The sequence below is a fragment of the Solanum tuberosum genome, unplaced genomic scaffold (assembly GCF_000226075.1).
Source record: "Solanum tuberosum cultivar DM 1-3 516 R44 unplaced genomic scaffold, SolTub_3.0 scf00180, whole genome shotgun sequence".
Taxonomy (NCBI): domain Eukaryota; kingdom Viridiplantae; phylum Streptophyta; class Magnoliopsida; order Solanales; family Solanaceae; genus Solanum; species Solanum tuberosum.
The window spans coordinates 306,755-330,873 of record NW_006239107.1 but is presented as its reverse complement, the minus strand read 5'-3'; the positions used below and the strand labels follow the sequence as shown (position 1 = coordinate 330,873).

At 35.1% G+C, this 24,119-nt stretch overlaps 3 protein-coding genes and 1 non-coding gene across 5 annotated transcripts; 1 reads left to right on the top strand and 3 right to left on the bottom strand.

Annotated features, from left to right (window-relative positions):
* Positions 1–1,635: 1,635 nt before the first annotated feature.
* Positions 1,636–3,229, top strand: LOC102604765 (transcription factor TCP5-like). The gene is made up of 2 exons (XM_006354689.2): positions 1,636–1,947; positions 2,149–3,229. The coding sequence occupies exon 2, from the start codon at positions 2,175–2,177 to the stop codon at positions 3,090–3,092; it is 918 nt and encodes a 305-aa protein (XP_006354751.1). The 5' UTR covers positions 1,636–1,947; positions 2,149–2,174; the 3' UTR covers positions 3,093–3,229.
* Positions 3,230–6,180: 2,951 nt separating this feature from the next.
* On the bottom strand, positions 6,181–6,252 carry TRNAT-CGU (transfer RNA threonine (anticodon CGU)). Its single transcript has one exon. It is a non-coding gene; the product is annotated as a tRNA-Thr (tRNA).
* A 535-nt stretch (positions 6,253–6,787) lies between these two features.
* LOC102604432 (uncharacterized) lies at positions 6,788–12,455 on the bottom strand. The gene is made up of 7 exons (XM_006354688.2): positions 12,211–12,455; positions 9,731–11,333; positions 9,561–9,642; positions 9,366–9,432; positions 7,935–8,123; positions 7,788–7,848; positions 6,788–7,372 (listed from the first exon to the last, which is right to left on the bottom strand). The coding sequence occupies exons 2-7, from the start codon at positions 11,289–11,291 to the stop codon at positions 7,167–7,169; spliced, it is 2,166 nt and encodes a 721-aa protein (XP_006354750.1). The 5' UTR covers positions 11,292–11,333; positions 12,211–12,455; the 3' UTR covers positions 6,788–7,166.
* Positions 12,456–13,024: 569 nt separating this feature from the next.
* On the bottom strand, positions 13,025–22,885 carry LOC102603976 (uncharacterized). 2 transcript variants are annotated; one of them, XM_015312024.1, is made up of 6 exons: positions 22,706–22,885; positions 20,813–21,876; positions 19,717–19,857; positions 18,445–19,171; positions 16,189–18,331; positions 13,025–13,902 (listed from the first exon to the last, which is right to left on the bottom strand). In XM_015312024.1, the coding sequence occupies exons 2-6, from the start codon at positions 21,765–21,767 to the stop codon at positions 13,873–13,875; spliced, it is 3,996 nt and encodes a 1,331-aa protein (XP_015167510.1). In that variant the 5' UTR covers positions 21,768–21,876; positions 22,706–22,885; the 3' UTR covers positions 13,025–13,872. The 2 variants fall into 2 exon arrangements, with proteins under 2 accessions (XP_015167510.1, XP_006354749.1); XM_006354687.2 differs by having other exon boundaries at positions 18,445–19,162.
* Positions 22,886–24,119: the final 1,234 nt, after the last annotated feature.

Here is a 24,119-nt window from a genome sequence, read left to right as displayed (position 1 = left end):
CTTTTTTATCTGGACTTTGTATGTGCGTTCGAGCAAGCATAATCACTCTAAATTGCCCAGTAAATTTGCCAAAATATTATAAATACCAGCAAGTGCAAAGAATTTTACTCAATTGAGTATAAGATGATATATATTCCTTTCGTTTCAATTTGTTTATCTGGTTTTAACTTGATACGGAGATTTAGAAAGTGAAGAAAACTTTGAATATTTGTAGTCCTAAAGTAAATGTTAAATGTACCAAAATACATGTTTTTTAATCTTATGATCTTAAACATGCCACGTGAAAAGTTGAAATTAAAGAGTTATCATAAAAAAGAAAGAGACATTCTTCTTGAAGTGGACTAAAAAGAAAGCTAGACAAGCAAATTGAAACTGAGGGAGTACAACTGTACAAGTACTAGACAATGCAAATATTAATTTTAAACAATTAAAGTATAACATGCTATACATGTAGTTTATTTTCCAGCTCTAAGTTGTGCAAAACTCTTCACTTTCGATATCATACTTATGTTGGATTCTCCAAAACACACAACTTTTGGAGAATCTGCCACGCACCTGTTGATATTTTTGAAGAGTCTGAGCAACATATATATATATAAATAAATATATATATAGTACCAGGTTCACTATGAAGATTAATTATCTGTTTTGTAGTCTATGATGGTGTAAAAGATATGTGCACTCATGACCAGTATTTAAACTCTTTCTTGCAAAAAACATTGTCACTTTTCCTTCTCCATTCACTCATATAATATATAGTTGGTGTTTCATCATTCTTGATAATGATAACCTAATCATGCATTGACAATCATAACTTGTAACATACTTTTCTTAATTTGGAAATTTATGCATATTGTCTATGCCTAACAGTTGAAACTTCTGCATTTGTGGAGTTTCTTTCTATAGCTAGCACAAAAAAATAAAATACTACCCCATACAAAAGTATGCTAGATATGAAAAAATAGAATATAATTCAAAGTGATGATAAAATACTAAAGTTGATTTAAGTTAGTACAATCAAAATTGCTACATATGTTATTTCTCACTGCAAAAATAAGTGTGGTCCTCTCTGTGTGTGTACAAAATAAGTATTGCTGGTCCCTCCTCTATACAAATGTAGCTGTTCTACTATCAATTATCTCATCCAGCTATTGCACCACAACTTTGCCATCCCCACTTGCTACAAATTTTTTTTTAATCTATATTTGATGGCATTTATCTTAATTAATTGAACCACAACAAAATTGAAATAACAATTTTTAATGCAATAAAAACTTTACTAGTAGTTGATAAGCTACTTACTTACTTTTCACTAGTGGAAAAAAAAGAGGAGAAAAAAGTATAGTAACTCCTTTTTCTTTTCTAACTATAGGAAGTGGTCCATTTGAAGTTAACAGCCTACCTTACTTAACATTAACCAACAAATTTTAACTTATAACTACTTCATTAATTAATGTGCAAAAATTTCTTCATTTGTGTTGTGTAATCTTGTTTAAATTCGCGTTACATTTATTGAATCGATGTGTCACGTGTCATGATTGTATTGATACACATGGCCGCGAATTCGTCATACCTTTTTTATTCTTTTTCCTTGCCTTAGCAGTATGGCATGGTAAGATTCTAACAATTATTTCTATTTCTTTCTTCTTTTAACTTATTCTGTAAGTTTATAATTGTGAGTACATGAGTTAGGTTTCTCATTCAAAATTGCTTCAGAACTCATTCATTTTGATGTGGTATTAAACAGAAAGACTTTAATGCCATTTAAGAGATTCTTGTGAGCTGCAAATCTGACCTGAGTTCAACTTTATCATTCCTCAATTCCTTATACATATCTTTTCGTCCTCAACACGTCCCAAGAAACAGTATATCAGATCAACAACAACAGACATCGAGTTCAATTATTGTTGAGAGGATTCAAAAGAGCCCAGTCTTGTATATCTATTGGTTAGTCACACTAATGTTTTTCCCTAATTTTTTTTGAGTTTCAATTTTATGGATGGAACTTTCAAGTTGCATATATATACCTAATTGTCTTCACAACTAGAATTAATGCATACAAGAAATGTTACACTTAGTAAAAGAATGTGGAAATGAGTAACATAACATTTTTTTTCTTGTTTTCTAATGAATATTTGTGTAATGAAGAAAGCAGTGATTAGTACTTGATCATCATGAACACAAAAAAGCAAGAAACTGGTGGGGGTGACACCAACAATAGTAAAACATCCTCAAGGACTACTATTAGTACTACTACATGTACTGCTACTACTCCATCAAGTACTTGTTCGAGGCAGTCATCGTCATGGGCAGCAGGGTTTAAAAATCCAAGAATTGTACGCGTATCGCGTACCTTTGGAGGGAAAGATAGACACAGTAAAGTGTGTACTGTAAAGGGATTAAGAGACAGGAGAATCAGGCTTTCAGTACCAACAGCAATTCAATTGTATGATCTTCAAGATAGGCTTGGGTTAAGCCAACCTAGCAAAGTTGTAGATTGGTTAATAGATGCAACTAAAGATGAAATTGATAAACTTCCACCTTTACAAATACCACCACCATCACTTTCTCATTTCTTCAATATGAAAGATCATCATTTAGATTTTGTTGATACTTCAGAAACAGGATTTGGAAAAGAGAAGTGGATTGCTACAAATGATCATGATCATCAAGAAAGTAGTAATCATAATTTCTTTCAATCTTCTAATTTAGGCATGTTAAACACCTTCAATAATAGTACTAATAATGCCTTGATTAGCCATAATTGGGAATTACCTAATTCAAATTTATCATTAGGTCCATTTGGAAATTACCAAGATCAATATCAACAACAAAATATGCCTTTTCCTTCAGGTTCTCATCATCAACATCAACAACTATATTTTTGTCCAAGTAGTAGTACTACTAGTGCTACAACATTGTCATCTCTTGTTCCTCCATATAATTCCCATTTCCATCAGAATTCGCTCACGCCAACTCTTCAGTTAATCAGTGTTCCAGTGAAATCTTCCTTCAGTTTGAATGACAATAACAAGGGGATCAACTTACAAGATCATCATCAACACAACCATAAAGAAGGCAGTGGTTCTTAAGCATATTATACAGCAATTGATACTGTAAGACATTATTCTATATATCTATCTTTTTTATGTTTATAAACTTTGTTGTACCACAATTTATGTGGTCAATATTAGTATATATAATTTGTTAGAAGCATAATTTTGATTATTTTGAGTGTGCACTTTGAGTTATATTCATGTGAATTTTGGTCTATGATTTGGTGCATAATGTAGTCTTTATATTGTAACTTAGATGTATTCTTTTGTAATATCCAGTTTAGAAAAAAAGACCTTTTGTAATATTTTTTTTTTACAAGTGTGAAGTTTTCCTAATTAATGATACAAGTGTGCTTTTATGTTTATCTTCCTCTTCTATTCTTTTTTGTGCCTTGTAGGATTTATGAAAACCTAACCTAATTAGTATCCCAACATAATTATATGCATTCTTACAGAAAGTTAGTGTTAGCAATTTTGTTAAAAGAAAATTAATAATAAGTATTTTAAATGAAAGGGTGTGTCTGTTCATTTTTTGGTTACTACTTCTTGTGATTTTCAAGATAACTTTTTTGGAGTATATCTTCTTCTTTTTTAATTTACAATATTCTCCAAAAAAATCTTTTCTTCTCCAATAGGCCGATCAAGTTCAAGTTCTTACCTAATTTCCAATAGAACTTCCTCATTATTTACACAGTGCAGAAAATTATAGGCTTGTGATCATATTTTACGTACAATCCCATAGCGATCTTGCAGAGAGGAGAGGGAACAAATATTATTTTCAAGAAAATATTTTACACGTATTTCAAGCCTTTAATTTTGTGTTTGTTGTTCATATTATATATGAAACCTTCAATTTTTATGTTTTTTCCTCGTATTGTTTGTGTTATTGGTATATATTTTCCAAAAATTTAATACTATGTCACGGATTTAGAGTCTCACTAAAGCTCCGTGCGGTACTTAACATGGCGGGTCATGACAACTATCTAACAAAAGTATATGTATAGTTCCTATGGAAATGGCTTAATCATTTTTCATGAAATAATATAACTTAATTAGGTTCAGACCCATTATGCTCTATTTAAAGTTATATATATATATATAATAAAGACTTATTACTTTTACTGCTCTCCATCTTTTCTGTTTTACTTTCTGCAAATTAAAGTAATTTTATGCGCCCCACATGCAGATAGCTTTGTGGATCCGTGATTTAAGTTTTAAGGATTCAACGTTTAATAAGGTTCTTGCATTAAATATATTATATTTTAAAAGTTATGACGTTAAATAGCAATAACAAAAGAATAACAATGTTATCATATCTTTTAGGGAGGTATATAATATATATATAATACCTGAATAATTAAAGCAATATAATATCAGTGATTATAACTAATCGATAGCGTCGAGAGAGTACTACAATGTGTATTATTAATACAATTAACATAATTAATACTTCGTTAAATGAAACATATTTAAGTATACATCCCCTCTGATCTGGGTTTTGTAATTTCTTACAAACCCTAGATATCGAAATTAATTACTCTCATCCAAAACAAAAACAAGAAAATCAGTTTCATGCCGTACAATACACTAACATTATGTAAGAATTATATATATATCCTCTGTAGAACTTTTCATTTTTCGAGACTCAAAACCATTTAAATTTGACTGGAAATTTGGGCGTAGAATCTTCAATTTTTTTAAAATGAAATTTTATATATTTGTAAACTACGTAAAAAGTATTATAAGTTATAATAATGGATGGAGGAGGGAGTAGATATATAACGATAGAAAAGAATGAGAACCCTAAGGGCATGCAGGCATGGAAGCGAGAAAAATTAAGAAAGGTTACGAGGCTTTTCCAAATTTAAAACTGATTGTATAAAAAATATTTACAAAATTATATTACTTATAAACTATCAATCTATAATTCCCTGATAGCGTAAAAAAAAAGAAGTTAAAAATTGTAATGCATGTGTGTGTATAATGTATAATATTATTATAAGTAACTTAAATGAATTTTGTTTATGTTGGAGACTTAGAGTGGGTGCAAAGGGAAATGAGATAATTAAACTATGGATGGATAGTGACTTATTGTACTACTTCCGTCCATTTTTATTTATTATGTTACACTTTTCAAAAGTTAATTTGACTTATTTTTAAAGTTAAATTATATTACATTAATTTGATATTTTAATTAACAAATTTAGATATTCAAAAACTATACGAAAAATATTATAAATTGTAATTTTTTATATATCAATATAATGAAAAAATACATCATAAAATATTAGTTATAATTTTTATAATTTGAATTTAAAAAGAAAATCATGACAATTAAAAATGGATGGACGGAGGAAGTAGTACTCAATTATGAGGATGTCATATCACTAGATCCAAGAAAATTTAAAGGAATGGCCCATAGCAGTTTTCACTTTTTCTAAAGCAGTGTAAGGTTTCTCACGTGGATGTGGTCCTCATATATACAAGAAAGAAGAAAATAATTTAGGGCATGGATACCATAAAAGAGAGAATTTATTTGAGTTTCTTACAATGATTATCTTAATTTGTTATTCATAAAAAAATAGTCTTATTATCTCCATGAAGCAATAATAAAATTTGCATACATTCTATCATCAAGATCGAGATTTATTGTTATACTAGAGAATGAGGATAGATTTATTTACAACGATGGCTGTGGGCTGTGGACTATCATCATAATTCATATATCCATCTACCACTAAACAAATAATAATTGTACTAATTAATAATAATAATACTAACTAATAAGAGGTGACAGACAAACCCTTAAATAGTAAAAGAGCATGCAAATTATTAGCCGGGCTAAACTTTTAGGAGGTTAAAAGTATTTATTTAGAAAGATGGTGTTTGACCAAATATTTTTTTCCTTATCGTACTTAATTTCTTGAAGAACATTTTTTAGAAAAAAAAATATTTTAAAGCACTTTCAAATAGTTTAGCTAACATTAATAGTTGCTCAAAAGTGTTTTAATTAAAAATTTAATGGCCAAACAAACTAATTCTCACCAAAAGTAATAATACTTTTTAAAATAAGCTAATTATATATATATATATATAAACGTTTCTTTTTAAAAAATATATTAATAGCCCCCGGCGAGGATCGAACTCGCGACCTTTCGCTTACGAAGCGAACGCACTACCACTATGCTACGGAGGCATTTTAATATAACAATATTAACTATATTTAATATTGGAACCAATAATTGCATCTATTTAACTCAAACAATAACTCAACGTACAACGCCAAATGCATCGACTTGATGGCTTCAGTCCCACAGAAGATAAAATTGGTAATACTAGCAAATACTAATGGCTCGTTTGGTACGAGGGATGAGGAATAACTAATCCCAAAATTAATTTTAAGATGAGTTTATTTCATGTTTGGTTAGGATAAAATCGCTGGAATAACTAATCTCGAGATAATTAATCCTGAGATAACTTATTAAAAAAAATGAGCCCTATCAGTAGGCATACTGGAGAAGGGTTTAGAGTTATAGGATTTGTCTGGGACCAATATGTTTCGTCCAACTAGTAACCAAAACTTGTTCAATAAACATCTAACTTGTTGAACAAATGTCGATACCAGACTCACATTTGTTTCAATCATTTGGCAGCCTATTTGAGGCTGATTGGCAAATCCACATCCATTCTTTTGTATTGTTCCTCAATTGTGTGAGGAGCAAAGTAAATACTCATACAAAAATCAGTAAATATATTTCTAATATTACCAACTGTAGCATACAAGAGAACAGATTAGTCTGCAAAGTCACAAGGACTACTACAAGTTTACAACACAAATGCTTGGTCATAAGGACTACTATAAGTATAATAGTTTCAAGTATAATACAACAAAACTTAGTCCAAATAGCTTAGCTGGGATAGAGATAACTAGATATGTTTGGGTTAGGGATAAGGTAAGTATATGCAAAATCTGTTCTTAGATGTGCCGGCTGAAAGTATACGCCCACAAAGCAAAGCCAAATGTTCTACTTTGTTGCCAGTATCCAAAAGCTATTGAGCCAAATATATTATGATACAAAAGGACACCCGTTGCAGAAATCGAGTCTTCTATCAATACCGACATTTATGAGTAGAGTATTTGTTAGCACCACTTTCTTGTGAATATGTAGCAGCTGCAATTACCTTACGATAGTAACGCCAAGATGCATTCTTATCAGTGATAGGTCGTTGACCATATGGATTATTCTCTACATACTTTTGAACATTTTCTGCCATGGACAATCTTTCAAGATAAACACGCAGATCACCACCAGGCCCTGCCGTGGGATAAACAAGATGAATTTCATAAACAGTATGAGTTGGACAAATGTTGATGACAGACCAACATCCCTACCTCATACAGGACAGAATGACACAGTGTTAAAGCAGTTATATTAAGTAATGTAAATTGCTTTAATTACATAAAACTCGAGGTATGAATTCCAGGAACTGCAAAGCGAGGAACTATCAACAACAATCTAAAAGGCTTGTACAAAAAGGAAAGCACAAGAGAAGAGGGCAGTATCAATATGCATGGTTCACCCGAAAATATACATGGAATACTTGGGGTGTCCAAATATCACCAGTCTCTCAATGAAAAAGGGCGAAGAAGTCCATAGTACTTGTGATAGTTTTGCAAGGAAAAACACACACACATGCACACATACGAACACACATAGGAAGGAAACTCACCTAATGAGTCATCTTTCTCATCCAAGTAGTGGTATGAATTTGGAAATATTGCTGTATTTGGCTGAAAATCATAAAATACAAGTTGAAACTCATTGGATTTTAATCATGCAGTAAATTTCTCAGGCAGAAGAAAGGATTAAAACTCACCGGATTACACAATGCTTTGTGCGGAGAGTCGTCCAATAGAAGTGTGTTTGACTCATCATATTCGCCCCTCTCCCACGGAAGATCTGGTTCGTACTTATCCCATAACTTTTTTAGCTTCTTCAATATAATAGGCTTGCTCCTCCTTGTCCCAACAACAGGAAAACCTGTATCAGTGCAGTGGGACTGATCCTGCATAATTAGTTTCAAGTTTGTTTATACTACTTTGAATTAGACAAGTGAAAGAGGCAAATAGGAAACTAGATGAATAAAAATACAAAGGGAAAAAAAGTGGCTTTGGTTGGAAAATAGCAACTTATCAAATACATTAATTTATTCTCTCACAAAAAGAAAATAAATGACTGAAAAATTATACTTGACAATTCGGACAGGAATTCCACGTGTTGGGTCACACACAATCAAGTGGGTAGAACCAGAAATATTAACTACGTTCATATAGACATCTAAGATACTCAATAAGTGTTCATCCAACCAGGTTTCCGAATCTTAAAAATTAACTACTCAAGAGAGTGAACCACTAGTTTGGAATCCAACTGATTGCAGCAAGGTAACACCATAATTTCCTAAGCCATGCAGCAGACTTCATGTAGTTGTCAGGAATTCAACTACTGCAGGTTAAGTATTTGCTTGTAGAGCGAGGCTATGTTGCTCGGACTCTCCAAAATGTTGCCACACCCGTGTCAGATCCTCCAAAAATGCACTCCTTTTGGAGGATCCGACACGCACCCAGTGGGATTTTTGAAGAGTTCGAGTAGCATAGGAACGAGATAACAGAGGGAAGTTGGCACCATATGTTATCCTTAGCCCTTTTATATCACAATGAAGGATGCATCTGTGTCATAAACTTATAATCTGAAAAAGAAAAAAAAAAGAGGTGGAGGAAAAATAATTGAAATATTGGGTAGAATTGGGCAGGGTGGGTTATAACCCATTGCTCAACCCATCTTAACCTAAGTATCCTTTGGGCGGCTTGGGTCATGACCCATTTGTTGTACCCACCCATTCTAACCTGCCAATTTGACACCCCCAAGTTTAGGTATGACTGAATATCCTTCCTCATACAGTCGAAGGACGAAGAATAAATGGAATTTGGAATCAACAATAACAACAAACCCAGTGCAACAACATAATTCATGTTTTCTCAATTTTGGATCTGATTCTAATTCCAAGGAGTTATTTCCTAGGTGCCCAACAAATCTCCAGATTTATAGAACCATGCATTAGTAATGGATGCCAACAGATCAGAAAATATAACGAACTGTCACCATGCACATCCATTAATGTTGTTTTCAACTGATACTAAAGTCCAAGCATCACAAGACTTTCTTTCAAGTCTTCAGCTTCGAACTCCTAGAGTTACAACTAGCACCAGCACCAGGTCACAAAAATCTATGAGAAGCAAGAAATTCTTACCCAACAAAAGAGCAACTTGTGCTTGGCATCTCCCAAAAGAAAATCAAGAACCAACTCCATATTTCTCCTGCAGATTTTTCAACAACATACATGGGGCACATAAAATCATGAGTTGACATCTAAACTACTGAAAAATTTCAGAAGTAGTGATATTGGTAAAGTCACTATGGCGAGTAAACAAAGTTTGAAGAGTACTTGATCCTTGATGACCATACACCTACATGGAATCTCTCAAAGCAGAATTGCAGAAAATCGTCATGAAAAGGCCTTTTGAAAACTGGTACAGCAGATAAAGCTCAGTTAGAATAATTTCTAGGAGTAAAAGTAAAAATGAAAAGTGAAATACAAAGTTTGTCCAACTCCACCAGCTTTCCCTGATACAATGATATTCGCCTCCAAACTATAAGGGACGTAGCGAAGTGGAACAATATCGGCAAGTAATCCATTCACATCAAGTACAAGAAGCTTTTTACTGGAACGTGCATTAAGTGCTCTCCCTAATGGAAGGATCATACCCACATTTGTTATTCGGCTCCTCTCACCAACAAAACCCCTATCTCTTGACTGAGAAGGACTATCTTCAGTTGCTGATTGTATTTCCCCATTCAAGGGTTCATTGGTTGAGACAATACTATACGTGTCATTGGAGACCCCATGATCACATGGCACTGCATTATGTGAACTGTCTTTAGAAAGTTCACAATCATATGACACATTGACAGCGGCATCTGTGTCATTTCTCTTCTCCTGCTCATGATTTTCTGCCTTGGAGTCTATTGGAGACCCATCCTCGATAGAAGCCATTGAACTGTTGATATTTTCTTTCTGATTATCAATCTGAATCATTTCCTTTTTATTCCATGTTTCACTGCATGAATTGTCACCTGCTGACTTCTCTAAAAACATTGGTTGCACACCCATCAACAAAGTACCACCTCCGGCAATGACTTCTTTAGGGAAATTATTGGAGTATGATATGGACACTTGGCAATGGTCTGGGCTGGTGGTGGTTGTTTTATTTTCTGTAATTGGAAAAGAGGAAGTAGCATCTGTCATGATAGATGGTAAACTGCTTGCAGAAGCACTAGAATTCTTTCTCCTCTTCCTGGAATAAGTTATCAGCACTTCCAGTCTTGGGTATATTTGTAGACCCCTCATCTCAATTGCAGCATTATTGAAAAAATCACAACTTTCAGTAGTCATACTATTGTCTACCTTAGGAACTGGCTCGTTCCAATTTTCAACTTCAGAGATAGACTTTGATTCTGAAGTAACAAATATGTGATCCTTAGAAATGTCACTGCACCTATCACCACAAGTTTCAATATCATGATCAGTACCACTAGATTTAGAGGGGTTCTTCCTACTAGTTTCTTCAACCCCATCACAAGCATTCTTAGGCAGACATGTCCCTGTCTCACTACTGTGCATCACCAGATCTCCTTTATCTAAATGATTCTTCCCCGGTACAGAAGAAGCATTATCAAGTTCACAAGCAATTACATCATTTTCCAAGGAATTAAACTTCCTGTTCAAAATGCTTCTTTTTTTCTTTACCTTCCATGCACTCAAGTCTGCAATGCAACTTCTTACTTGTGTACTTGATTTTATATTGTCAGAAGACCATATATGTGGACTTTTTTCTGGACTCATAGTCCTAGCTGGAGCTGCTACCACGTGGTCAATATTATTAATACCAAAACACACAGCATTCATCCTCCTATTTTGTTTGTTTCTTATTCTTTTTGACTGCTGGGGAATGACGTCATCAACATCGTTGTTACAATGCCCTCTGCTAAAAGCAGTTTTGCTGTTCAGCTTTCTCAGTTTAGTACCACCCTTACTCTTCTTAGTGTCCCAATAGTCAGGAGTCCCAGGGGCAGGCAATGCCTGGACAACAATCCTACTGCTATGCATTGTTTTCATTCGATAAGGGATGAAACAACTTAACTAATTAACAGGCAAGTCCTGTGATGACACAAAACAAAAATTCAGTGAGAAATATCAGTCTATAACTGAAGAATCTTTTCAGAAAATGAGAAAAACTAGAGAATTTTAATAATGCATTTTCCTAATAAAAGCAGAAGCATGAAATCAGTAGAAATTTTTCTGCAATATTTCCATGGCCATCAAGAGTGTGGCTACCTTAGTTACAGAAATGTCATTAAACCCACTCAGTGGAAGAAACGAGGTAATCACAAATACGCAGAAGATATACTAAAAAAAAAACTGAACTTTAGAAACTAGGAAAACTTAATTTAAAGATTTATCAACTTTATACTAATTATCCTCATAATCTTCCTTCATACTCCCTCCATTTCAATTCGTTTCTCTTACTTCCTTTTGAGTCTGTTCAAAAAGAATGTCTCTTTCTTTTTTTTAGCAACTCCTTAATTCTATCTTTCCAGATGGATGTTTAAGACCACAAGATCATAGTACATTTTGATACATTCTACGTATCTTTAGTTTAAAACCACAAGATTCAAAAGTTCTCAACTTTCTCAAACTCCGTATCAAGTCAAAAAAATTGAAACCAGGGAGTACTTCACAACTGTTCACATTCCCCAAAATATAATACAGCAACATATTCACAACACAAACAATTTCGTCAAGCCAAAACATAGTAAAGACATTCAGTTAGTCACATCCACAAATTCCTTCGAACACATGAATGAATACAAATGGATAATCCACACACCACATTCCAAAAAAGAGTTAATGTCTATGTAAATTAACCTAGAAAACTCAAAATTCAGATTAATCGAAATACTCAACCGTAATATGCATCAGAAAAATGTATAAAAAAGCATTATTTTTCATTATATTTGAAGCATATGAATGATACCTAGATGAATCTGTTGCTGATGATGAAATTTGGAGAGAAGTGAATCTGGATCCAGTGATTTTTGAGTAAGAAGTGGAAGGACCAGAGTAAACGGGTTTGAATATAGCGGGGATTTTTGAGAAACCCGATCCAGAATTAGAATCGTTTGGGGATTCGGATCCTTCCAACTTCCGCCAATCTTATCCCTTTCTCCAAATATTTCCTTTTTTGTATGTTGGAAAACAGAAAGAATAATTTTATACTATATGATAAATTTAGAATCACGTATCATATAAATTCCAAAAGCAAAAAATATAGACAATTTTAGTATTTTATTCCTTAAAAATAAAATAAAATGTAGTCAGTGGGTCTGGACCCCAATGAACTTGATTTAACAATGTTTTTGATGATAGAAAATCAATATATTTATGCAAGTTAAGTTAAATACTTTAGTACAGCGTGTCTAATATACAGTTGCATATATAATCCTTAGGTCATTCGCTTTAGAGTAGAACATGTGGCTTGAAGATTCATGCCATGTAACTTAGGTAGATTATTAGAAATCAACGCTAAATATTTGATCTCATAGTTTTAATCATCAAGAGAAAATTTCAAGATAAAAAGTAAAAAGTGAAATTATATAGGAGCCAAACGCTTCATGGCTTCCTAAAATTTTCTTTGCAGTATTAAACAAAATATGCAAGTGTAGGTTCATGATAGTCGACCTAATTAAGACTCAAGGACCTCAATAAACATGAACAGTGTTTCGAATTTGCAGTATATGGTTTTCTAATTTTTTCACTAATGCAGTTGAAAGGCCAATACTATGAGAATATCAACACAGAAATAATTTATAACATGCTTGCTATTAATATTCATATACACAACACCCATTGAACAATACATCTATTAAGAAGAAACAATACTAAACCAAAACTTAATTGAAAGGCCAATAACTATGAGAATATCAACACAGAAATAATTTATAACATGCTTGCTATTAATATTCATATACACAACACCCATTGAACAATACATCTATTAAGAAGAAACAATACTAAACCAAAACTTAATTGAAAGGCCAATAACTATGAGAATATCAACACAGAAATAATTTATAACATGCTTGCTATTAATATTCATATACACAACACCCATTGAACAATACATCTATTAAGAAGAAACAATACTAAACCAAAACTTAATTGAAAGGCCAATAACTATGAGAATATCAACACAGAAATAATTTATAACATGCTTGCTATTAATATTCATATACACAACACCCATTGAACAATACATCTATTAAGAAGAAACAATACTAAACCAAAACTTATTACATACATTTTGCCCTTCTAAATATGTTGTTGTGGTCTCAACACTTAGGTGTTCGATTGTAGATGTTGGATGTACAGTAACAGCACTCCACCCCCCATTCCCTCCAAAGCATTGTTGTCCGAAATACCATGTTTCTCATTCAAGGAAAAAATCCAGGCATCAATGTTTTTGGGCAGTCGTGCATATTAAGCTTTTGTCCAAATAAGCAGCAAAGCAACTATCACTGGTTGTCAAGGGAACACTTCATTTCAAAGCATACGCCATTGAATGCGGTCACACTAGCATCCACAGTGACGATACACAGAAAATAACTGATGTTGCCAACTGGTGCAGCCAACGAGACAGTTATGCCTTGACATATTTATCAACATATCCCTGTAAAATATAACTGTTAGTTACATGGTATCAAATTTGCATAATGTCTTCTAATCAGGGCATCCTACACAACCAAGGCTTTCACACTTAGGGGTCGTTTGGTAGAGTGTATTAGCAAAAATAGTGCATGCATTAATTATATGTATTAGTAATCCCTTGTTTGGTGCATTTTTTCATGGTATGTATAACTAATACACTCTATTGTGTATTGAGGAGTGTATTACTAATACCTAGAAATCCATGGTATTAGTAATGCAAAGGATTTAATGCATGCATTAGTATGGTTAAAAACTCAATTACTCCTCAAAAGTACTTTTACATCTTTTCCACCATAATTGTGAAGGATACTTTTGTAAATAAATATTTTTATACAATGCATACTATTTTTAATACACAAAACCAAACAATGCATAAGAAATAATCTATGCATAACTAATACATGCATTACTAATACACTATTGGCTATTGTTTTTATACCCTCTATCAAACGACAAGTCTCTAGATTATGAGAATTGTAAGCTTCAGAACATGGGTGAATGGTGTTGAAGATGTCAGATGAAAAGATTAGAAGTCTCAAAAAAAAACAAGGCCCACAACTGAAGTAAGCTGCATACCTAGGGTTTTACCCGCTTATTCAACTTTTTAGAATGGGACCTTAGAATCCATTCAAAGGTAACCCCTTGAATGAAGGGATATCATGTAGTCCCTAGATGGATGGTTCATTTTCCATACTTAGACAACTTACCATAGGGGTTTAGCTACCTCATCTCTGATTCCATCCAGCATGACAAAGTTATTAAGGAGCCATTTGTCTATGGAAATATTTTCGTTTTTTTCAAAGCAGCATTTGCTTATACATAGGACTGATTTTTTGAAAAAAAATATATTTTAAGATGTGTTTAAGTTAGAAGTGTTTTGACCTGTTTTTCAAGTGAAAAATCTTTTCCGCTCACAAAATTTCAACTTCTTTTCAAGTTGAATGTCCAAGCACAACTTCAATTTTCAAACACTTTTTCAACTTAACTTCAAATTTAATTTTTTTTTTCAAATATCACATATTTTATGTCCAGACGCCTACTTAATTAGTATTTTAGGAGTCATCATTTAGAAACACTGGTAGACTGTGATATAAGCTAAGACAATAGCAAGTGATCTACTTTAGGTATCATAAAAATGAGAAACAAGCATGCTACCACCACTAGGTGCCCAAAGGAGGAAGCAAAAGAACCACTAGTTGGTCAGAGGAGTGGCTTTGGAGAAGTATGCTGATCGGAGTGATTAGATAAGGATTACATTTGTTCTAATGTCTTACACCAGTTTCACTTTAGGATGCTTTACTACCAATAATCATTCACAACAACCCCCACCCACCTACTTACAGATATTGCAAAGTATTCCCGAAAGATCCACTCTAGCGTAAACTCAATAATCCACATTAATTATAGACAAGCAAAATGTTCAGTAGGCATAAACTTAATTCAATGCTAATAAGCAAAACCTAAACACCACCAGTAGATCACATAAGACGGTTGTTGTGTAACAGTATATATAAGAACCTCTTAAGAAAAGAACGAAAAAAATGTTGTTTCCTTTCCATATAGTCAAGTGACTTTTAGCTCCTCCGTTAAGATTTAAATGAGAACTTTTCGTCAAAAAGGTCATACTAGTAGGTGGCAAATGGATGGGTTGGTTCAAAGTGGATCAACCCAATAATCAGCTCATAACCCAACCACACAAAATCTGATAGGGTCTAAATGAGTTGGATCAAGATGGGTCAATATGAGTGATATAACCTAATACACCCAATATTCCATCTTTTTTTAACACTTGCTTGAAAATAATGCAAAAACTAACACATTTTTCTAAAAAGTTATTAGCTTAAGTTCTTCCAAATGTACATTATTCCAATCCCTAAATATGACTATGTTTTGATTAGGCAAGAATGGTAAGTCTAGGGCAACGAGCGTGGCTCCACAGTGTCTACAAAAAGCCTATTTTGACTCGTGGGTTACACTATGCTGAGCCGTTTTGACTCACTCATTTGATGGGTCATTTTGGATTCAACCCATTGATCAAGTCCATCAACAGATCATAACCCAACCCGTTAAACAAGTTGGATCGGGCAGGTTACCATGACTAGTTTAATCAAACTAAAAATGTTTACAAACTTAATTAAACCCTTGGCAAAAACTAAAATACCTCCAGTAGATCTACCAATTTTTAAAAAATCACCAGTATATCACATAAAGGGTTTTGGGAAACAGCAAAGATAAGAAAAGGTCGTACCATGACTAATTTAGTTAATTTCCTCTGTGATGAGTCAATGTAATGGTCGATTTTTGTCTTGGACTTCGGTATTTGGTGGCTTTTCATAGCTCCAGAGACCTTATCTACAGTTTTCTTGACTATTGTCTTGAAAACCTCCTTGCTCATGTTACCTTGGCGCCATGATGGTTTTAACATCTCCTTCACAAAATTAGCAACTGAAATCTTGAAAAGCCTCATAGATCTGGATTCCTTGCTTTTCTTTTTCTCCCCTGATGGCTTCACCTGTTCAATCTCTATCTCTCCTGTAGGAACATCTTCCTCATCACTGGAATCACTTGGACTTCCATTCTCAACAGCACCCACCTCTGCCTCAGCTGTCTCGCCAAATTCATCATTTTCTGCAGATGCGGTGAATGCAATAGCTCCATCTGCTTTCTGCCTCTTGGTTACTTCCACATCCAGTGGTTCATTGGATCCACTGAGCCTTAACATAACGCCTGAGTCATCAGTTACTTCAAGCTTATAACCAGGATCAGACTTCTTAAGTAAGTTAGTAGATGGTTCTATGCTGTCATAAAGTGGATCATACTGGTTACCACCTGGCTGGGAGAACATTCCTTCAGCAGTATGCACAGATGATGGGGTAATATTTCGTGAACCAAGACTTTCTGCAGGATGGCCATCAATTGGCATATTACTCAAACAAAATGCACCGTATTTACTACTAGGGAGCATATCTCTTCCATGTATTAAAGGGTCCGAACTGAATTTCGTTGTTAGTGGCTGGTCAAATGAAGAAGCATAAGGGTTGAAATGACTTGAAAATCTGGATCCACCAAAATCAGGCAAGCGAGGAGCTTGGTTCTGGTCTAATAAATCAGATGTGTACCTTGACACAGAGGAACTTACTCCAGGCTCAACAAGATGTCGAGAAATACCAGCTGTCTGAGGACCAGAATGTGGCTGTTGCATGTAAGGATAACTCTTAGAAGATGGACCAGGAAGTTCACCAAGAGCCAGAGAGTCGCCGAGGAAAGCTGGTGGTCTATTCGGTGATCCCCTAGAATAGATAGGTTGAGTCTGCACAAAAGTACGACGTTCACCGACTTGAGGAATATCAGGTGATGTGCTTGCATAGAAGTCATTCCTTGGAACTACTAAACTTGGTTGAAAATGTACTCGAGGAACACTATGTTGTACACCAGCTGCATTTCCAGAGGAATCGTTCACAAATTGCGTGTGTGGTGCCTGTGCCTGTGCTGGACGTGGTGGAAGAGAATTCCAAGAGGAACTCAGAGGTACAGTGAATGGAGATGGTTGATGAGGAAATGGAATTTGATATGGAGGAGCACTTCCAATATATGCAGAATTAAAAGGTGGGGGGAAGTTGTGATCTCTGGGCATCTGCTGAGTAAAAGCAGTACTTGAAGCCTGTGGAAATGAAGGAAAGGGAGCTGATAAGGGTGCTGCCTGGAGTGTATCTGATGGGTGTGAATCCTTAGCAGACACAAATTGAGGAAGCTGGACGGGTGGGACCATGAATGATGTCTGGACAGATGATAACTCCAAAACAGACGAATCACATTTCTCTTTAGGTTTCTCCTCTGCATTTAGGAGCATCTGATCAGAGACATCATCTGCAGACTGATGAATCCCCATACATCCAACTGAGGAAGGCATCCCCCCAGTAGCATCACCAGGAAGCTTCTCCACTTCAGCAACAATTACTGGACGGTCAGCAGGTCCCATTTGATTCTCTTTTCCATAAAGATCAGAAGTAGGTTCAGGCTCTTTCATATCTTTCATTTCCATATCAGGAATATCCTTGCTTTTGAATCCACCATGATTGTGGACCGGTTTCTTGAGTGTAGTCCCAATCTTTTCATGTGTGTGAGAATCCTTTGAATCGTGCATATCGGAATCCTTTGAAAGAAGTGGAAGATCTTGGTGCTGATGTTTGCTCCTGTAAGATCTTGATCTATCACTCTTATCGGGCTCAGCATGGAAATATCGACAGGATGCTCCATGGTAACACTTGCCTCGAAGAAAACTAAAACATTGTTGAGGATAACCTCTGTCCCTTCTCATTTTGTCACCACCAGAAGTTGACCCGTGTCTAGAAGGTGACTTGCTTCTACTTCTGTATCTCTTTGGTGAGATGCTGCAAAGTTTAAGCATTGACAATTTTAAGATCATCCATAACTACAGTAGAAATCAAATCAACAGAAGAGATACTGGCCAGAAACATAGAAAAAGGCAAATTAAAGTGAGTACCTCCGAGATCGATCCCGCCTGTCCTTTCTCTTCCGTGGACTCTTCCTCCTCCTCCTATCATATGGAGAGCGGCTTCTGCTCCGGCTTCTTCCTCTTTTTCCATGTCTCCGCTTATACCTTCGTGAAGCATCAGAATCACTGTCACTGACTCCCTCCCTAACCAATCTACCAAACTCATCAACCTTCCGTGTAGGTGATTTATCCTTAGCATCTTCCCTAAGCATATCAAAACTGTCATTATCATTAACGTCCAAAACATTTTCCGAACGAAGTCCTTCAGGTGCAGTATCACTCTTCAAGGATAATCTATTTCCATTAATATGATCAATGGAATCCTCAAATTTTAAAGCACCAAAAGATTCAGGGTCATCTTTAGCAACAGAATTTGAAGGTTTAACTGAAGATATTGGTGATTTTCCAGTATCAGTCTTGGGAATTATAGTAACAACTTCACTGGGTGGAGGAACTGTTAAACGGCCAAGATTTTCAAGACAATTCTCACTATCATTGTCCAAACTGTCGTCCGAAGCATAGCCTTGAATTAGCCTAAAAGGGCTGGCAGCTTCCATGAACCGACTGTGAACATTTTCAAGATCAACCTCCTTATCAATGGGTGATCCTCTAGGATGGCTCAATTTTTTCTCCAGGGAAGTTGATGTCTGCACATGATCATCCAAGAAGGGTTGATGAAAACTTGGAGGCGCTCGATATGGATAATCTGCAGAGACTGAAGATGTAAGAGGATACAAACAAAAAGGAGGCAACTTTGCATCAAAGTCAAAATCTCTTACATATTTTTGGAGAAAGTCAAAATCTTATAATCTTTTTTTTAAAATTGACAAAATCTAAGAATCTATCAAGAACTACCCTCAATCCAAGTTAGATGGGTTGGATATATGAATTTTATGTATTCATTACACTCTATTTAGGTTCATTTTAGTACATTGTTAAGAGGATTCATTACGATTAAACTATCTATAAGCTAGCATCAATCCTACTGCAACCTCACCCTTTACTTGACTTAGGACCAGCTATCAAATCAAAATGTCGTCAAAAGCAAAACAAAAAAATAAAGCTACTAGCATAATTTTACTCATATAAACAATTAAATGTTTCAGGGGTGTCTTTATCTCATATCAGCTGAAATTTGATTTCACATTTGTGGTAGCTTCCTAACATATTTTTGAACTATAGACATTAGAGCTATTTTAACATGAATCACTTGCACAGAATTTTCAGTTTAATTCCTCTATTTGCAAAAGCAGTTTTCACCTCGTTTTTGTTCCTCAGACTCCAAGGGTCCACAGCATGATGAATTTTGATGTAGTATATCTTCAGTTAAGCTACCCTGTAACTGCTTCTCAGCCCCCAAAGGATGGATTTGTAGATCTTCATCTAGCTGGGTGATATCATCTGACAGTCCAACAGAGAAGCAAGATAGCTTCAGAGTTCCAACCATAGAATACAAACTTTCACACTAGTCAATCAGGTTAAATGAAGCTTCTAAGTAATAAAGAAATGCAAAGGATTCAATGACCAGGTTGCAAAAGAAACAAGCATATACTGAAGTGGCAAGTGTGCTATAGAACTTGATAAATTACTTGATAATGCAATCAACAACTCCAAAAGCGCAGTTCAATCACCTCACATTCTTTATAACTGAAATAGCAAGAAACTCACTTCTCTTTCTTTTTCTAAAGACACATCAGTACCACAGTTAGGACTCCTGCTGCTGCATGTGGCGCTCTAGTAAGGAGTCCTATTAAACCTCCGTGTTTTACTTTTCCACTGTTATACTAGGCATGGGAGATGATAATATTAGAGGCAACTAATAACAACTGACTGGTTCTCCCTGCATCTGACCCATTGCAATTGATTGGTGTCCACTATCTGTCTTTCAAATATGAGCAAAGGTCCTTGTAGTTCAGGGATCTAGACTAGCACAAAAGAAAATAAGACTGAAGGAAACCTTACCCAAAGGAAGAGTTCCAATAATAGATAGAAGCAATGATCATTTTCCAAAGGAAACATACGCTAGAATCCTTGCCATAAAATGCTGACTTCTCCAAAAAGTTAAGTCAGTTTGGTCTCTCCTGAAATGCTATACACTAAGAAAGTTTTAATACATTTTATGTATCCCAAAAAATCTAGGACGGACCTATTCAATTTCTATACTTCAATAGGGCAAATACAATATGTGGCCACGTTTCCTTCAACAAATACTAAACAATTCACATTTGTTATTATTCTCATGATTTTTATACTGGGACAAACTACACCCTTATATTGGGATACAAGTAGCATAAAATAGCACTAAGAAAAAGAGAATCGACACTTGATGCATACAAACAGCATATATTACACTAACCTTCCATCTCCATATCAGAATCAGCAGCTGAATGAGATGGAGCTGAGTTTATTGAATTAATAAGTTGAACTGATGAGACTTCTCCTGGAAATGCTAATGATACAGGCTTATGAGGAGAAGATGGAAGATCCGAGGCTAAATTCTTATTTACTGGTAAACCTTCTCTGTAAGCAATCCTTCCATTGTGCTCAGACGCCCCCTCATCTTTAGCACTATTAGCATTTGCAGTGGTAGATATAAGAGGTGGTGAAGATGGTGGAAGAGGCGGATCCCCAGGAGGTGAAGGCGGCAAAGGTGGCAGAGGACCAGAAACTGCCGGTTGTACATGAGAATCATGGTTTCTCGAATGTGTGGTGGGGTCAAATTGGGAAGGTGTGAAAAAACCATGGTTCTGCAAATTAGGTGGTGGTGGTGGCGGTGGAGGAAGATTATGAAGAAAAACTTGCATATTGTCTGGTGATGACTGATGAATAGCACCTCTATAAGGCATTTGACTTAGTGGTGGAGGAGGTGGAAGAACTCTAGGAGCAGTTGGGGCTATTGAAGGTGGAACATGATGCATACTGGGATTCCACTGGGAATGCTGCACAGGGACTTGGTGAGATTGCAGAATTGGGGTGCTTCCATGAACTTGTGCAGATGGAGGAGGAGGAGGAGGAGGGGGTAGCGGATAAAATTGACTAGAATTGCTGCCACTTGTTGGAACTGGAAAAGGTGGACAAGGGTGACCTACAACATGATGGGCATGCTGATATGAAGGAGGGCCATGCTGACCAACTTGGGGTGGTCCTGGTGGATGACCATGTGGAAATATAGGTGGACGTGAGGCCTGAGCAGCAGGTGGAGGAGGAGGAGGAGGAGGAGGGGCAGAGGCAGGAGACCACTGCTGCATTTGAGGCCTAGGCATGTTATCATTTTGACCACTCTGAGTTGCATAGTTACCCTGACCATACATCTCAAACAGCTAGCTACCAATAGAATTAAGAAATCTGGAGTTCACGGTCCCACCCGTTCTAAGAATTCCCACGTGCTGATCACCAAATTAAGTCATCCACAGCAGCCCCCTACAAACACAAAATGCAACTTTGTAACAATTCAAAGATTCAAGAAATATAATTCCAGTGGAAAAGGGGAAAACACAAATTTCTCTTACCTTGCAGGCATATACAGAACTGAAGCAAAAGAAAAAAGGGAAAGAGAAGAAAGCAGAATTCAATGCAAAAACTGAGACGATAATAAGCTAATCTCAGCATTGATACTACACTTCCAAATTAGAGGAATTGGACTTCAAAGGGATACTTCCCTCCTCCAATTTATAAAAGTCGGGTAGCGATTAGCAGAACAAACTTTGGCTTATCTAGGTCATGACCAGCTCATGCGTTCTTCTTTTTTCCCATTAAAGCTTATTACCACTATCTAGACTGCTAATACACTTTCAGTAACATAAAGACAAAAGAATACGTGAATATCCACAAAGTTGACAGCTTTCATATTTTACAAAACCACATAGAAAGAAAAAAGTTTTACCTTAATCTCTAACTAGGAACACCCTAAGGACACCTTGCACCCCCTAAAAGAAACAACTCCAAAAAAAGTATTACACACTTAAGGCACCAACTTGACTCGAGAACCAATCTATTCCTCGTTTTTTTTCTCTCCAAAACTTACATTAAAGCTACCCTCAGCAGCAAGCAAGACACTCCATATTATCAAGGAAGATTCAAACTTCCACAAAGCAAATAATAAATCAATCAACTGCATCTCAATCCCAAATTCGTAAGCTTAAAAATTCACCTTCTAACTTTCAAGCATTTTCAAGTGACAGTAACGAACATGCCCATAAACAAAACTACAACAGTAAAGAATTTACGCACAAAACAATTGAATGCATACCAAATAGCGAAATAGCAGGTCCCGAAGATGTGAGTTTAAACTGATTTTGAAGATCTGAAATAAAACCTAGCGAGCTTAGCTTGGCATTCGATAATTTTGATTGAAGTCTCTTCTGGGTTAAAACCCTAGACAGAGAAAAACTCACAGAGATATACACAGGGGAGAGAGATCAGTTAAAAATAAAATAAAAAACGTAATACTAAGATTTTTTTTTACCGCAATTCCGTAAAATTAACGGTCATGCAAAAACCGATCGGCTGATGGGATGATGGGCTTGGGCCTAAACGAGTAATTATGTAATTATATTTTGAAATATTTATCAAATATAGCTAATCTTTATATTTTATAGCAGCAAATATTGTCTCAACCAAATCAACATTTCCTGTCCCCAAATGTGTCATTATTTATCTGTTACGGCTAGCACTATAAATATTACTCCACATTTACGTTTTTAATTAATAAACAATAAAATATGCGTCAATAATAAGAAAAGAATAATATACCTATGTATCTCTTGTTGAAGAAGAAGGAAGCTGACGATTGGAACATGTCAAAGGAACAGGTCCAACGAAACTCACTGATGTGTCTGCAACAAGTGTTGATGAAGAAGGAAGCTGACGATTGGAACATGTCAAAGGAACAGATATCCTAACAAGTATTTATAATATATAGTGACAGATAAATATTCAATTATAATAATAATGCAATTATAAATAATCTAATCTTAGTCGTAAAACAATCCTAATCATAATATAATTTTAGTCGTAATATAATCCTAATTAATATAAGTAGTTTAATCCTAGTGCGACTCTAATTCTACAGCAGTGTTGTAAGCTTGTCAGTCAGCTTTGTTGGACCTGTTCCTTTGACTTGTTCCAATCGTCAGCTTCCTTCTTCATCAACACTTGTTGCAGACACATTAGTGAGCTTCGTTGGACCTGTTCCTTTGACATGTTCCAATCGTCAGCTTCCTTCTTCTTCAACAATTACGTCAAAGAAAAGATTAGAAATTATAAATACAATAATGCATTGTTTGAATTAGCAATAATTTGGAAACGAAGAGGAAGAATTGAGAGAACTAGAGTATAGGATGGAAGAGAAGAATTAAAAAAATTATTTATGTTAACAACTTGCATTGCAGATTACTGTTTATGTGTATTTGCAAATGAAGATTTATCTAAAACTCTAATTTCTTTGAATAATTTTAAAATCCAAACAAGTTTTGCAGTTATAGATCCCAAGCTTTATACTCAGCATTACTGAGCTTCTTGAAACTATGTTTTATTTTTTTTTATTTTTTCAAGAGATTAAGGAGTCTCCTATCTTAACAAGAAATCGTGTTACTAATTTTCTAGAAGTGGGGCATAATGTCTGGTCAACATCATAGTAGGGGGAAAAAAAATTGACTTTGACT

Coding starts and splice junctions, on each gene's coding strand:
- LOC102604765 (XM_006354689.2), top strand. CDS start 2,175: ATGAACACAAAAAAGCAAGAAACTGGTGGGGGTGACACCAACAATAGT.
- LOC102604432 (XM_006354688.2), bottom strand. CDS start 11,291: ATGAAAACAATGCATAGCAGTAGGATTGTTGTCCAGGCATTGCCTGCC. Junction 8,124..9,365: donor ACAAGTTGCTCTTTTGTTGG/GTAAGAATTTCT, acceptor CTAATTATGCAG/GATCAGTCCCACTGCACTGA. Junction 7,849..7,934: donor ACAAAGCATTGTGTAATCCG/GTGAGTTTTAAT, acceptor TATGATTTTCAG/CCAAATACAGCAATATTTCC.
- LOC102603976 (XM_015312024.1), bottom strand. CDS start 21,767: ATGTATGGTCAGGGTAACTATGCAACTCAGAGTGGTCAAAATGATAAC. Junction 19,858..20,812: donor TTCTGATATGGAGATGGAAG/GTTAGTGTAATA, acceptor TTGGACTGTCAG/ATGATATCACCCAGCTAGAT. Junction 18,332..18,444: donor AGGCGGGATCGATCTCGGAG/GTACTCACTTTA, acceptor TAAACTTTGCAG/CATCTCACCAAAGAGATACA.